Raw genomic sequence first — 16,670 nt, 5'->3', positions numbered from 1 at the left:
AGCAAGGGAGTTACTGCCTTGTTGCTAGGTTTTAGGTAACAATTAGAGGTCCTTTCACTCAATGATAGAGGTGCTTTCACTTTTTCTCCTACTCTGACTTGAGTCTTTCAGGAAATTAATTCCGTTTCTTAGCAACCCAGATGGGTCAAACTTAAATATAGTAGGGTTCTTTTGTAAAGCAAAGGCTAAATGTTTCCCTTATAAAACTGTTTGTTTAGACTTGCTAGGCTTTGCAGAAAAGATTTGCTGAGATATACTGCCCTAGAAATTTTACAAAAAGCTCAGTTTCAAATGGTGAGTGAAATTATTGATTTTCTAACGAATTCTCCTGCTTTTGTTTTATTTTGAATTGTTCTACTTTGTCAATTTGACTAGCTTTTTAGAATCTGTATTTTTATATGAGATAGATGAATTTATTTATGAAAGAGTAATATCTTTATGTATAATATTGTAAAAGGGAGATTATGAAAAATGTATTAAGAAGGAGAAAGTTGAGCACTTGGGTGGCTCAGTGGTTGAGCATCTACCTTAGGCTTGGGTCGTGATCCCGGGGTCCTGGGATTGAGTCACACATCAGCCTGTGTCTCTGCCTCTCTCTGTGTCGCTCATGAATAAATAAATAAAATCTTTTTATTTTTAGAAAAAAGGAGAAAGCCAAGCTGGAATAAAGTGCTGAATTTCTTTATAAACTTACAAATATGCAAAAAACAAAAAAAAAACCCTTACAAATATGCACGAACTTGTGGTTCACTGTGCTCTTAATAGCACACTGCTTTACGCTGCTTTTTCTTATATTGACAGCATTTAGGTATTGGGTATATAACCTATATTTCTTTAAATATCTATTACCCCAAATACTAATATTACAAAATTAGATATGTAGGCAAAAAAGCTTAAATTTGCATACATTTGCTAATCAAAGAAGTTTATTTCTTTTAACTAGCATATCATTAAAAACAGATAAAAATATTTTGTGACTCTCCAATTAAAAATATTTGAAGAATAAATTAAATGAAAGCTTGTATTTTATATTGCCACTTGTATATAGAAGCTCTCCATTATTTAGGAATAAATATGATTAGATATTTGGGGTTTTAGATACAGTTTTCGAAAACAGAATCTGTAATTTTCAGTTTTTGACAAACATAGAATACTTATCATTCCTCTTACTGAATCACATAAAATTTTCATTTTTGTAAGATTGGAAAATGGTTGAAAAATAGTATTTCACATTGCTCAATTTAAAATATGCTACATAGGATTTGTAAAGTTAGAAATCCTCGTCTCAACAATTTTATAATCTAATTCGGAGGCAGAGTTTGTAAATAATTCACTTTAATAGGTGCAAGGCAAAATGTATCTTCAGGCTCCATTGTTCTATTCAGAAGGAAGGAGGAATCCTGAAGGGGAAGCTGGGAACACTTCTACTGGAGATGGCATTTAAAAGGGTCCTTCAGATATAATAATTTCATAGGTGGAAAGTAACTGTGCTTACTAAATGCAGAATAACCTATTCTTTCATTTTCAATGAGACAACTTGGCCAAAATATAACTTCCATAATATCAACATTTACCACAAAACCTTGAACTGAATGAGAATATTGCTGGTTTATTTTTTTCCTAATTTCTAAACCACACATCTCATAACTTTGTATTTCTCTATGTTGCAGCTTTTACCATTTAAAGTAAGTATGATGAGATATCACCATCACAGACTTCAATCATTCAACTAGGTCACCAGGTGATTTCTTTCATCTGAGGTGGCTATGGACTCCGATGAAATATGCTAATACATGATTCATATACTATAAAAGCCTAATGTTACAGACATATTATTCAAATGAATAGCATGTAAGACTAAATTCATAATATAAGGACAAAATAAAGTATCACAAAAATTGGAGAGAATTTATTACCATTTAAAATATTAATTTAGTAAAAAAATTAAAAATTTTAAAAAAATAAAATAAAATATGACTTTGTTTCATTTTTTGTTAGTCAGGAATCCCCAAGACATAAACAGAGACAGGCACGTCTCAGTGTCAGCAAGGTACTGGTGAGCATGTCTATCTAGTCAAATAGAGATCTAGGCCAGTGTTACATTGTCCCACCACAGCCTCTTACTTTATGGCTAACTCTCTTACTGCCTTGATACTTGTTTTTATGTCAATTAGACTTCCAAGGTCTTGGCCTGGTTTTATTCTTCCGGTTTATGACCCTCCTGGTGTCAATTTCTTTCCAGCTGTATGTCCTGGTGAGGTACTTCACTATCTCATTCACTGACATCCTCAACCTCAGTGTCCTTTCATTGCAACAAATTACAAAACCCCTGACCACATAGCCAGATTTCTGAGCCCTGCAGGAAGTAGGTATGTGCACAATTTTAGCCAAGACTGAGGCTTCAGTGCTCCTAGAAGTTTAAATATATATTTTTACAGAAATGTGTAGGATCATGGGTGAGACAAGACTGTTTTATATATATATATAAAATATATATATATAACAAAAAACAAGAAACAAAAAACAAAACAAAACAAAAAAAACATGTACTAGAACAAATTAACTATCCACTATCTGTCAAGGACTTGATTTTCATCAATTCCTAGTGAGTCCAGAAGAATCCAGCATGAATACCAAACATGCAAAGTTATTAAATGACATGAAAAATAAACCAAACGAACTCAAATTTTTGTTCTAGTTCATTATCTTCCAGTAGATTACTGTTCACGCGAAGTCAAATATCACCTAATTGTGATTTGGTAAAAACAAAATCAGAATAAGGAGAATTAATCGTGTGGTTTTATATTAAATAGCCCCAGCTTATGAGATGCCATACATATTGATCTCTAAGTATTGAGGGATATGATAAGGGAAATAAAAATATCAAATGTGGGCCAGGGTACTCTTGTTTCCAAAAGATTAAAAAAAATAAAAATATATATTTTTAGATTTATTTGAGAGAAAGAACACCTGAATGCCTCCAGATAAATGGAAGACGGAGAAGGAGAGGGAGAGAGAAATCCAAGAAGATTTCTCGCTGAGCACAGAGCCCACCAACATGGTGTTCCATCTCAGGACGCTGAGATCATGACCTGAGCCAAAATCAAGAGTCCCTCTAACTGACTGCACCACCTAGGTGCCCCTAAGAGATTATCCAAAGGGGGCTGCCAACCTGCAAGCTACCCTCTACACCTTCTTAAATGTATTTTACTTATGAACACTTTAAAATTCTATGCCAATATTCCTGCTGTAATACAAAAACATGGTATCAAAGTATTTTTTTAAAGATTTTATTTATTTATTCATGAGAGACACACAGAGAGAGGCAGAGACACAGGCAGAGGGAGAAGCAGGCTCCATGCAGGGAGTCAGACGTGGGACTCGATTCCAGGTGTCCAGGATCACACCCTGGGCCGAAGTTGGCGCTAAACCGCTGAGCCACCCGGGCTTCCCTCAAAGTATTTTTTTGAGTTTAACTTACTATCCTTTGAATTTTAGGCATTGCTCAGAGAATAGTAATTCCACATTTTTATTTCCACATAATTTGTTGATTAATGTGGTATTTTAATGATTAAATTTAATTCATTTTACCAGTAATTTTATGGAGATTGTAAGTGGCTCTCTATTCATCAGATTTGCTTTATTTTTACTGTACTATTTATCAAGAAGAGATAACATTTTTGAACACTTGGGGAATTTCAAATTTTCATAGTCAGATGATGAATGTTATTCTCTTTTTGGTCTCTATTCAGTTATTTTTTTATTGTAGTAAGAATACTTAACATGAGATCCAATGTATTTTTTAAATTGTTATTATAGACAATATATGTGAAGTGCTATTCCACTGCATTTCCCTCATCATAGTGATATTGAGCATCTTTTCATATACCTGTTTTCCATTGGCTTATATTCTTTAAGTATATTCAGTTTTTTAATCAAGTTCTTTTTGTTGTTGTTGTTGCTATTGAAGTGTAGGAGTTCCTTAAATATTTAGGATATTAATCCCTTATCAGAGAAATGGTTTGCAAATGTTTTCTCCCATTTTGTAGGTTGCCTTCACTGTTGATTGTGTCCTTTACTTGCATATTTCCCATTCCCTTGACTTTTTTGTTTTTTGGGTTTTTGTGTATGTGTGTTTTAGTTTTTTTTTTTTTTTTTTTTTTTTTTGCAAAAGTTAAGTAGACTCAATTAGGTAATAGCTATGGTCTTGTTCTATTTATTTTTCAGAAAAAAATTGTCTTTTGTGTATATTGAAATTTATCCAACCTGATTTAATGGTTAATTTGGTTTTTTTTCTCTAATTGAGACAAAATTTACATAATTTCACTAGTTACCATACTGACATGTACAACTTAGTGGTTTTTAGTATGTTCACAATCTTATGAAACCATTACGACTATCTAATTCCAGAACATGTCTATCTTCCCCCTGCTAAAATCTTGTACCTGTTGGTAGTCAATCCCAATTCTCTCTTCCCATATCCTATGGCAAAAATAAAAGATTTTTTATTTTAAATCACTGAGTTTGGGAGAGTTTGTAATATAACATTATTGCAGATAAGCTGACTTAACCACAGGTCTATAATTACAATTATGTAATGTATCTATATTTTGTTTAAATCTATTTATCATTATGATCTTTTTCCGTAAACTATTCTTCCTTTTATTTTTTCATAGTTTTATTTATTTACTCATGAGGCACACAGAGAGAGAAAGAGGCAGAGAGATAGGCAGAGGGAGAAGCAGGCTCCAGGCAGGAAGCCCGATGTGAGACTCGATCCTGGGACTCCGGGATCACGCCCTGAGCCAAAGGCAGGCACTCAACCGCTGAGCCACCCAGGCGTCCCTATTCTTCCTTTTATATTTCTTATCTTGGTTAAATAATTTTGTATTAGCACCGATGCATTAAAACTTCTTGATGTGCCACGAATGACTTTTGCTAATATAGCCCAAAAAATTTTTCTGGCTTTATATATCATAGTATTTCCACTGTCTCCTCACATACATAGGCTATATGCCAACCACATTGTACTTCTTCCTTTTCTCTCAATGAGCCAGTCATTTAAAAAAAATTTATATTAGAATTTGAAAAGCAATTCATTATTTTATTATACAAGATATTGTATAATAAAAGCATTTTCTAGTAACATTTTGACAAATACATTAAATCCTAGAAATATGCCAACGATTTCCTTGCCACTGGTCAGCAAAAAGCAAATCCACGATTCTTATCCACAGATTCCAGTGGCAAAAGCTATGATTCACTTGTGGTGGTTTAGGTGACCATAGGTATCCTAGAAATAGCTTTTAATAAATTCTACACACCTTTTGTGCCTTGGTGAAATGTTGTTTACTTCCTTAGCAGCCTGGAACATTTTTACTTATCCTTCAAGATTGGTCCAAATGACTTTTCTTGTGACATCACTTCTGTTTTCCTGATAGAGTTAGCCCATCACTCTCCCTGCTTCTCACAGCACTATTGTAATATCTATCACATTATACAGGGTTTTTTGTTTGTTTGTTTTTGTTTTTTTTTTTTCTTTCATGTCTTTCTCCCAAGTAGCCCCTCATTACTTAAGGACATTGGTTTCACGTTAATTATCTTTGAATTCCTAGTCCCTAGCATAGTGACTGCTGGGACCAGGGTGCTGAATAGATGCTTGTAGCAGCCATGATGCTTCCCTCCCATTCCACACACATGCACCCATCATTTCTGAGCTTTGTTTTCCTGATTCATAAATCTTTCAGGGATTACATTGGCCTGAAGAAAAAATATCCAATCTATCATTGCTATAGTGGCAAATCACAACAACTGGCATGTCTGTTGCAGATTGCTACATGTGAAAACACTCTCAGCCCAATGTATCTGGATTCTCAGAAAGGCAACAGAAGCAGATATGTCACAAAAGCATGCAGCATCCCATACAAGACTTCAATTCCAAATGGAAAAAAAGAAGTCCTACAGCCACCACAATGTAAAATGGAAGTCAACGCATGGGAAATAAAGCCTCCTGATTTCAGTTATAAACTGTATAAATCTTTGAGATTTCCAGAAAAATCATCAAGGACTAGTAAGGAAGAACAAGGGAGGGGGAAAAAAAGTAATTTTCCAGAAACAATGCTTCACCTGCCCAACATAAGGAATCATTCCAAGAAGGTCAAATCCCCTCCTTTTATAACTACATTCCCACATCTGGATTCACATAAAGCAAAGTTAATGTTTGTGAAGAGTGGAAAATATCCAAATGGTGTATACCTCAATCCAAAACCACATGATTTTCGACAGGTACAGAAGTGTGTTTGACTCAAAATAACATAAAACAGATAAGGAAAAAAATATATTATTTTTATTCATTTCTTAAGTGTGACTATTACATGGGCAAAAAAGGTATGTGCATATAATATGTATAAATCTACATCTTTATTTCCAATGGAACACTATAGTTCAGATTTAGCAACAAATGACAGAGGAGAAAGGTAAGATCTTGGTTGATGTTTCAGCTGATGTTGATGATACAGTTTTCTCTGCCAGGTGGAATGAATGACTCTGGGATGGACTTTCTTAGTTTTTAGAACAGTTGGAACTTACATGTGATTGGGAAACAGACTTCAATTGCCAGTTTACAATCTAAAAAGTAATAAAATCAATTCATAGAATGAACAGATAAATAAATAAAAATTCATTATTTTTATTGACAAAGGGGGCATTATATTACTTTAACGAGTCTTTCTAATGATTAATAATTTAAACAATATGTGAGCAAGACTTTGATAATTTAAAATAGCGGTGAGGAGTATATATTTAAGGAAATGCAAATGAGGTCAAAATATAATTCCTCTAGAAACTGAATGTATCCTCTACTTAGGCCTATAATTTAATACATAAATAGGACTCTTGCTCAGTAATGAGGAAAGCAATAGGACTGATAATACAAAAAAAAAGCTATAAAAAGAATAAATTTTTTCTTGGAAAATATAAGAAAGCAGTTAGGAATGTGGCCTCTGGGATTAGATTATCTCTCCTTGTCCTCTTATTTCTAATAATTTTGGACAAATTATTAAGTCTCTTATTTATAACATGAAATAACACTACTTCATATTTAATATGGTTCTTTTAACTAATGAAGGAGATGATTATTTACAAAGTACTTACAACAGGATCTGGGATACTGAGGTATTCAATGAGTGTTAACTCTTAGGAGGTCTTAGGATAAAAGCTACAAAATTCAAGAAGCCTTGATCCATAAACTTCTTTACTCATTTAGGGCATCCAAACCCTTCTATTTTCAGTAAATGAAGTATATTACCTTTTGGAGACAAGAGAGAGTCAATTAAATAGCATATGTCATTGGTTTATTCAAGAATTTCTCTAGTTACAGTTACAATTACAAAACTTAAGTGAGTAAAGTTCAAGGAATGGGGGATATTTTAATTTTAGCTGAATTAATTTGTGTTTATGAGAAAGTGTATTGGAGACAGTGCAATATAAATTGTGCAACCACCAGATGTCAGTATAATTTTTTAAATGAACGGGGTTCTACATTTTATTTGATTAAATAGTGATAAATCTTGTGTTGGAGTTTCCTTTGGGACTTTTAATATTTTGCTGTTTGCTTCAGCAGGATTTAGAATCACTCACAAAGAAGAGGACTGTCTAACCTCTGCCTGAGTTCATCCTTTTGTGCCACATTGATTCAGCTTTCAAGGAGAAACATTTGTGATTTTTTAAGATTAGTTTCTGGAAGTGTACAAATTCTATTTCAGTTCATATAAATTAGTTCATTTAAGTCATCTAGGGATGCCTGGGTGGCTCAGCGGTTGAGCATCTGCCTTTGGCTCAGGACTCCGGGATCGAGTTCCGCATCAGGCTCCCTGCATGGAGTCTGCTTCTCCCTCTGCCTGTGTCTCTGCCTCTCTCTCTGGCTCTCTCACGATTAATAAATAAAATCTTTAAAAAAAATTTAAGCCATCTAAAAAAAAATTAAGCCATCTAAAAAAAGCACTTTGTGGTATAGCTTACTGAAAACAGTCAATTCTATGCCAGTCTCAGTAAGTTATTTTAGCTTTGTGAAATATTTTTATGTCCTTGAAATAAACTCAGCTCCAGAAACATAACATGTAACCCTATTTCATTTGAAAATAAATGCAAATTTTGAATGGATTCTTTTAGTTTCATGCTGTTAAAAATATTATGTCATTTATTCACACTAGGATATTTGAAGTACTCTATTCCACTATAAAATGAATTGGTTATACAGTATCTTGAATTAGATTATTCTTTCAAAGTTTCATTTGCAAGTAGTAAATGCTATAACAAAATCATCACAATTGCATTTTGCCAGTGAAATAAACAATACTTGTAAAAATCACATCACAAATACAATGTCAGTAGTAAACAATACTTATTAGTAATAGTAAAATCTTCTCTTTACATATCTAGTACCAACGTAATTTACCAAACTTCGTGACAGCTTGTGAAAGGGATCCTTTTGGATTAAAATTTAAGTCCAAACACTTAAGTACAGGTAAGTCATTATAAAGTTATGAATATAACAAAAAATAAACTTTCTGCATTATCTTAATAGTAATACTTAGGGTTAGCTCAGTCAGTTGGGCCTCACACTCTTGATTTCAGCTCATGTCATGATCTCAGGGTTGTGGAATAGAGCCCCATGTTGGGCTCTGTGCTCAGTGCAGAGTCTGCATGAGATTCTCTTTTCTTCTCTCTCTGTCCCTCCCTTCACTTGTGCTTTCTCTCTAAATAAATACATACATACATACATACATACATACATAATCTTTAAAAAACAGTGATACTTGTAAAAACAAACAACTAAAATGATTTTTTTAACTTATCATCTTTACTAATATGGTAAATTTTTTAAATGCCCAGTTAATTAATGGGAACAATCCACTTGCTTCATTATCTACAATTTTTAAATATTATTGGAGATTGAGTTTTTAACTCAAAGTGTTCTGTATAGAAAATCAATAGAATAAATGCTTAAGAGTATAGACCAGGAAGCAAACTGTCCCAAATTACCTAAACTATCTCTTGGTCTATCCATCTGTAGGTGGGAATGATAATAATTGAATCTATATCATAGAATTATTGTGAGCATTAAATACATTATACATATGTACATCACTTTGTTAATAATGTATATATAGCACATGTTACCTGGTACGTGGAAATACACACACACACACACAATTATTATCATGGTGCTATTTGAACAGTGTTTGTCCAGGGTTAACTTTGAATTATCTAGCATTCCTTATTTTGACAAGGATAATAATACATGCATACATGCATTCTATATTTACATATTATAATTTTATATCAATTATAAACAAAAAAATAAGATATTAATAGTGATTGTCCCTGAGTAATAGGGTAATGGTTGAATTTTACTTTCTTCTTTTAAAAATGACAATCAAGTATTTTATAATTACAAAATTAAATTAATTTGTTTGTAAGTAATATACACATTTTAGCACGGGTCATATTGACAAAAACCTTGTCTATGTGTGTAATTAAAATGGGACATGTCAACTTTTCTTATGTGTACTATGTGTAAGTAACTGTGGAAAAAAATATCATGGATACTTTATAAGATCCAGTCTCCGATCTCAAGAAATGTGTAAGTAAAATTTAAGGTAGAAGGCAAAATATGCCAGTCAAGTCACAAAATACTACTGAGAAGTTTAAAAAGAAATTTCCAGGGAAATAAAAGGTAGGATTTGAATTGAAGTTTGAAGGTTGACATTAATTCCAGTAGAAATGGTGGGCAAGATAAGGAAAATTTTATTTGGATTTGCATTATAAATTGTCATCAATGTATCTATCTTGGGCCCTAATCCCCAAGTATATTCTGAGAAATATCATGAACAAAGACCCATATAATTTCTAAGTTTCTCATTTGTCTCCATATCTGTAGTACATGGGCACCACTCACCGAAAGATGATAAACAGAAGAACAATACAGAAAGATTCATCACCTACAAGCCTCATGAATGCACCTGGGATTCAAAGCTAATTTTACTAAAAGCCCCGTGGCCTATTAAATCCGCTTCATACACAGTAAGCTTGACTTTCTCTTCCTCAGCTGTTGGGAAATGTCTCCAACACTGTCATTTTTTTTTAAGGTTTATGAATCTTTTTTTTTTTAAGATTTTATTTATTTATTCTTGAGAGACACAGAGAGAGAGAGAGAGAGGCAGAGATACAGGCAGAGGGAGAAGCAGGCTCCCCACAAGGAGCCTGAGGTGGGACTCCATCCAGCATCCTGAGATCATGCCCTGGGCCAAAGGCAGATGCTCAACCACTAAGCCACCCAGGGGTCCCTCCAACACTGTTATTAATGATTGCTTTAATGCAGGAGTTTTTAATTTGTTGTTAGCATAAATAGGGAAAGATATTATCTCTAAAAGTAGAGCAGAAAGATCTCTGTTTTTTCTTAAAAATGCAAACAGTGAATTATCCAGAATTTTGGATTTTCTTTTATTATTACAAAGATAGTTGGTATGGTGGATTGAAGCCTGAATAGTGTGAAGAATTTTCCCCAAAATGTACTCTCACCCCATTTGGAGCAGCCCATTGAGTGAACTGCATTCAGGAAGAAGACCTGACAAGAAGACTTTGTCATACCCTCATCAAAAGATTTTGAGAAAACACCCTTTACCATGGCTCAAATTCTACCCTGGATAAGTAAGGCTCCTTTGTATCCCTGTATGTTCAAAAACAGCAAGATGTGCATTTGGCATATGGAACAAGTTTTTAAAGTAAAGATTATTAAATAGCAATTTTAAAAAGACAAACAACAATTAAAGTCAGTACATGTCTGCTTTTGCTAACTTCCTTTGTGTTATCTTCCTTAAGAGACACAGAAGGCGGCGAGATGTGTACAGTGCATTTATGGATCGTGTGGAAGAAAAGTTTACCCAAACATGCAAGAACAGGTGGGCAGATCCTTCAAGATTTGTTGTTATTATTAATTTGTTAGAGTTGGTACTCAAATGACTTTTTTCAATAATGTGTACTTTATCCTATAGAAGCTCCATCATAAGAATTGTAAATGAAGTATATGCATGATGCTTAAATCATTTTAAGTGGAGTCCGAGAGAATCCAGTCCTTTGATCAGATAAATTATTATTTCTCTGAGATTCAATGGAATTTTGGAAAACTACCAGTGACTTTATCACAATTCCAGGTTTTGCCCAGATCCCCTCAGACTTCATCATTCTAGAACACATGCCAACCTGCCAAGAGTCAGCATCTGTATGTCCTTGCCCAGGGCTATCTGTGGCTGCTGGAGCTGCCCACAGCTAGCCAGAAGTGCTGGGGGTCACATCTCCCAGCAGCAGCCCTCAAGTAATAAGGGGGGTGACTGTTCTGCACTGCTGCTCCCCAGAAATCCCCCAGGGGGCCAAACTCCAGTTGTCCAGTAGTGACTTGCAATTTGTTGACTTCCTTCCTGTCTCACTTGGTCACATGCTTACCTTGTCACTATTTTACCTTCACTTGGGGACCCCCTATGTTTTCACTAGAATCCTTGCCAAGTACTGCTTGTGGGAAAGCCTAAACTATGACACCAGAAGGCAGTTAGTATAGTGACCTTAGAAGGCAGAAAGCCTGGCTTTGAATCTCAGCCTGGCCACGTGATCTTGGGCAGATTACTCAATCACACTCTTCCTCAGTTCTTCAGCTGTAAAATGGGAATAATATGCACTGTCCTTAGATTCAGACAAGGTGGAGGCATCTGAGTTAATTAATAGCTTTTCTTACCTCTCTTTATGTGCTTGTCAATGGTCTGTGGGAAGGGGGGGCATATTAACATAGTGAATAGAGTTTGAGTTTTGGATTCGGTCAAAATGGCTTCAAATCTTAACCAAATCACCTATAAACATAATCTTGAATGATTTGCTTACAATTTCTGAATCAATCTTTCTTAGATTTTAAGAGAGCTAATTGAAAGGGTATTATATATAAGCTGCTGGTAAAATCTCTCATATCTTCTGGATTGATTTATCATTGATTATTATTGTTAATGATAATATAGAGATAGGGCTTTGTATAACCATAGAAAGTTACTTAATGACTATGGCTCAGTTTTCTCATCTGTAAAATGACAATAATAATTAACATCCATTTCATTGAGTTGTTGAGAGAAGTCAAAACTTTGTAAAACACGTGGGACATAGCACTGACAGTGATTACTAGATTACTAGGTGTTTTAGAAATAAAAATTTAAAAACTCTACATCTTGGGGTGCCTGGGTGGCTCAGTGGTTGAGCTTCGGCCTTCAGCTCGGGTCATGATCCTGGGACTGAGTCCTGCATCAGGCTCCCCAGAGGGAGCCTGCTTCTCCCTTTGCCTATGTCTCTGCCACTCTGTGTGTCTCTCATGAATGAATGAATGAATAAATCTTAAAACAAAACAATACAAAAAAAAATCTCTACATCTTACATCTACAAAAAAGGTATCTAGGGACTAGTCAAGTCAAAAATTGACTGAAAATAAAGAGAAGAAAAGAGGGCTGGGGGGTGGGAAGAGGAGAGAGAGAGAGAGAGAGGCTCTGCTTATGGCCTTATGTAATGAGGGGAACCAGAGAGTCAATAGTCAGTAGACAGCTATCTGAGAGGAACAGACTAGAGATGAATATGTAAAGAGGAGATCGGTGTCCAGTAAACTGGACAAAATGGGAAAAAAATTATTTTATGTTGCAAGTGCTTGGTATGAATGACATAGGTTGTAGACTTATTCTTACAAAGTTTACAAAGTGATTGTTTCAAATTGCAAAGACCCTGCTGTGCAGCGAAGTGGTGATCACCACAGCAATAGCAGGGGCTTCTCCTAGATAGATGATTTGTACTTGAGCTTAGTAATTAGGGGTTCCATCCTAATTGCTATCTTATAACCAAACACAGGCTCCAGTCACAAAGAAAATGACAGGGCAGTCCATCACCAAGTTACTTAAATGGATTGCAGAAAATCACAGACTCTTGCTGACTGCAGCATTATGAATTAAGGGCCTCCAGCCTCCTCCAGAACCTCACCCTTCCGAGCTGCTCCCACTGGGAAGTATCTTTGCTTAACTTCAAGAGTAAACCTAAATTAATATCAGGCTTCTCAAAATAAAAATATTTTAATCTGAAATCATAGTTTCCTCTTATTTTGTTCCTTTAAAAAATATTTGATATACTTAGCAAATTGAACCTTGTGATAGTTCAAGCAAAATGGCTTTATTTTTCTCAAACATGACGTTCAAGTGTGCTGTGTTAGATCTTTCTCTCCTAAGTTTGAGAGCATCTTTGGGAGATCCCACAGCTTTTCAATCATTTCATTTATACCAGCAACGTCATTTCTGTAATTTCAATTCACACTCACCCATGAAAAAGCTCAGGCTAGGATAAAAAGCATATATGATTCTTACCTCTACCATCCATAAAGAAATCAATTTGTGTGGTTTGTAGATTCAAATGTGAGAGGAAAATAATACTTCTAAATAAATTCAGGAAAATAGATGATATCTTAAACAGGACCCAAAAAAGGGAATATCCATATAGAAAAAAATTTATAAAAATTTTCTATGTATTAAAACTCTAAACTTCCATTCACCAAAAGACACAATTTGGGAGTGAAAAGCCAGCCACAGAACTCATGCAAATAAATATGAAATAGACAAGCAACTCAAGAAAAAATAATGGGAGTTTCACAGAAGAGACTATCCAAATGACCAAACTTACAAAAATGTGCTCATCTTCTGAGTTGTCAGGAAAATGCATCAGAAACACAGTGGAATACCATTGTACACCTACCAGAGGAGCTCAAATGAAAAAGAAAAGATGAAGCATTGGGAAAGATATGAAGCAACTAGACTCCTCTATACTTCTTGAGGAAAGTAGATTGAGATGAATACCTTGGAAAACTATTAGGCAGTATATTCTAAGGTTGAATGTGTATATAACATATGAAACAACATTTCATTCCTAGTATATTTACCTAAGACATATACACAGTATATACACACGCACTATTAGATATGTACAGGAGTATTCATAGCAAAATTATTGTTATAATCCTCAAACTATAAACAAGCCTAATGCCAATAGGTAGTAAAATGGATATAGTGTGATCTATTTACCCAATGGATTATCATATGGCAAAGAAAATTGCAACTACATGGATGAGTCTCACAAATATACTAATGAGAAAAAAAAGAGAGTACAGATACATTATATCCAATACATATTACATAGTATACCTATTATATAGTGTATATATGATAGATATTTATTATATGGTGTGTGTGTATATATATATATTACAGATAGTTATTCCATTTGATAGAAGAAAACACTTGTCTGTGCAAGAAATCAAAGAGTTGGTGTCCTTTGGTTTGAAGGGAAGGAGTACAATGAGGAGTTTCCAGGTCCTGGAAATGTAGTAAGTCTTGACCAGGTGGTAGTAATGCAGATGCATTCCCTTTGTGATATTTCATAGAAACATAATTTAATATAGGCACACTATGCTTCATAGAGGTAAAACTTTAATGAAAAATTAAAAACTGGAAGTTTTCTTGTAATTGCCTTACATTTCATAAATAAATAAGTAAAAAGGCCTCATCTGTTCTAAATTAAAACTTTAATCTAAAAACTTCTGCTCTCCTCAACAAAAGTTCCCCCTGCGGCTCCAGGGTTCACAGGAAGGAAAGAAACATTGTCTCCTTTTTTTCTCTCTCTACATCTTCTTCCCATGACCCTCCATTGCTTCTTTGTCTGCCTTTTATCTCCAAAGTGCTGGTGCCTAAAGGAGAAGCAGGAGAAGCAAAGAGGGGGAACAGGGACCAAAACATCAGGTAGAAAAGATCGCCATAATCAGACAAGGCCATTGCCTGTGTGGCAGATGGCCGAACAGGGACTTGCTTGTGAAGTTCATTTTGTTCATCCCTCTTTGTCCTGCCCAGGGATCTCATTCTGCACAGTCCTTTAGTGAAGACTAATGTCCAGTCTCCCTCCCTCAGCAGTCTGTCCTACTGCCTCTCACAGGTAGACCCAAGTCCCATGTGGACAGCCTTCTTGGTAGGACTATCCACGAGATAGCTGGAGCTGAGCTTTCTTATGAGTCCACTGTGTTTGTGGAACACTCCATACAGCTCACCAAATAGTGAGCATGTGAAAGGTCCCATAGTTTCCTTTCTCCTCACCTTGACACTGTGAGTTACCCATCTTTTTATCTCTAGACCCTTCTCTATGATCAAACACCCTCTGAAATGTTGGAGATATAGATGAAACCACTCCTCCACCAGGAACTGCCATAGTACCTTCTGCTGAGGGACACCACCATGGTCTCTGCATTTTCTGCAGCTCAGCAAGAAGACATCCACACCTGCCAGCTTCCTCCTCTTGTAGGCAACCACCATCTGTATTCTCTATAATGATTATTCTGAGAATTTTTAAATTGGCTTTGCAGGGATCACCATCTTTCCTTTCTCATAGGAACCAGAATGGGTACTCTGCAGTGCTTCCCTCCAAGGGTAATGATGCCTAATTAAAGAAAAAAATGCCTTCAGAGTATTAATCATGTACTTGCACCGAATTTGGGTGGAGTAGAGGGTGAGAGTAACAGGTCTGGCCCATCTACTTTTTAGAAAACCCTGTGGAATATGTCTTTTAGCATCTTCTCTCCTTGTGTTTTCAGCTTTGGGATTTTGCCTCATTTCAAGACAACAGGAAAGATCCCACTTCTACCTGCTGTTAACACTTGTATTCCTTGCCTCACTGAGCCCCTATCTTGCTCACCTAAGTGAGAAGCCTGGAGCACACTCTTCTCAAACTCCTCAAATGCCTTCAAGCCATTTCCTGGGAGTCTGTCTACGAACATCCCTCCTCAGCCTTTCCTACCTACCTATTTTATATGAATACCCCTCATCCAAACGGGCGGTGGGGGGACACCACCCAGAGCATTCCTCTAGCATAGCTTTTATTGCACACTTATAGATGATGTACTGCCTCTTTCCCCAGCTAGGTAATAATCAACCTCAGAGCCAGGCTCTTGCCTCATTTTATTTTATAGGTGAGTGCCTGGAGCATGGTACTTAAAAAAACTTTGCTTAATAAACGAATAGAAGAAAATAGTTGAGGTGGATTTGTGAAGCATTGACATAGATCACTGGAAATTGGACATAAAATGGTCTATTGTAACATTCCTTAGTACCTTCCACCCTACTGCTGCTGAAGGAAGGGAGATGTTTAACTGTGTGAGACATGACATATTTAGGAGTCCTTGACTTTGGCATTGTTCAGTCATCTTTTACAAATCAAACTCCACAATGTACAATCACTTTCATAGCAATGGCTTCACTCAGTTCCCTCCTGATGCCACGATGTTTACTTCAGTATCCTCCTCCTCCTCTCCCCCTCCTCCTCCTCATCATCCTCATCATCATGGTTCTAATTTTATGAACTAGGAAACTGAAGTCCTCATTAGGAACTTAATGTTCACAACATTTATTCACCATGAGGAACCAAAACACAATGAGCTTCAGATCGCAATGGCATATGCATACTTGCTGATAAATAGCCAAAAATAAATTTATATGGCTAACACAATATAGTTCTCATTTCCTATGATAGTTGTCATGCTCAGCTTTTCCTCTTATTATCAT

The 16,670-nt window shown here is 35.4% G+C and overlaps 1 protein-coding gene across 2 annotated transcripts; it reads left to right on the top strand.

Moving 5' to 3' along the window:
* Nucleotides 1-115: 115 nt before the first annotated feature.
* Nucleotides 116-13,080, top strand: C18H7orf78 (chromosome 18 C7orf78 homolog). 2 transcript variants are annotated; one of them, XM_072784764.1, is made up of 6 exons: nt 116-294; nt 5,830-6,285; nt 8,440-8,524; nt 9,941-10,083; nt 10,882-10,961; nt 12,931-13,080. In XM_072784764.1, exons 1-6 carry the CDS (start codon nt 292-294, stop codon nt 12,950-12,952), a joined length of 789 nt encoding a protein of 262 aa, XP_072640865.1. In that variant the 5' UTR covers nt 116-291; the 3' UTR covers nt 12,953-13,080. The 2 variants fall into 2 exon arrangements, with proteins under 2 accessions (XP_072640865.1, XP_072640866.1); XM_072784765.1 differs by lacking the exon at nt 5,830-6,285.
* Nucleotides 13,081-16,670: the final 3,590 nt, after the last annotated feature.

This window comes from Canis lupus, chromosome 18 (genome assembly GCF_048164855.1).
Source record: "Canis lupus baileyi chromosome 18, mCanLup2.hap1, whole genome shotgun sequence".
NCBI lineage: Eukaryota > Metazoa > Chordata > Mammalia > Carnivora > Canidae > Canis > Canis lupus.
Note: the sequence above shows the minus strand (reverse complement) of the source record. Positions and strands in the feature narration are given on the sequence as shown.

Excerpts from the sequence above, each read along its gene's own strand:
- C18H7orf78 (XM_072784764.1), top strand. Across the intron at positions 6,286-8,439 it reads AACCACATGATTTTCGACAG|TACCAACGTAATTTACCAAA; the intron begins GTACAGAAGTGT and ends TTACATATCTAG. Across the intron at positions 10,962-12,930 it reads ACCCAAACATGCAAGAACAG|GCTCCAGTCACAAAGAAAAT; the intron begins GTGGGCAGATCC and ends AACCAAACACAG.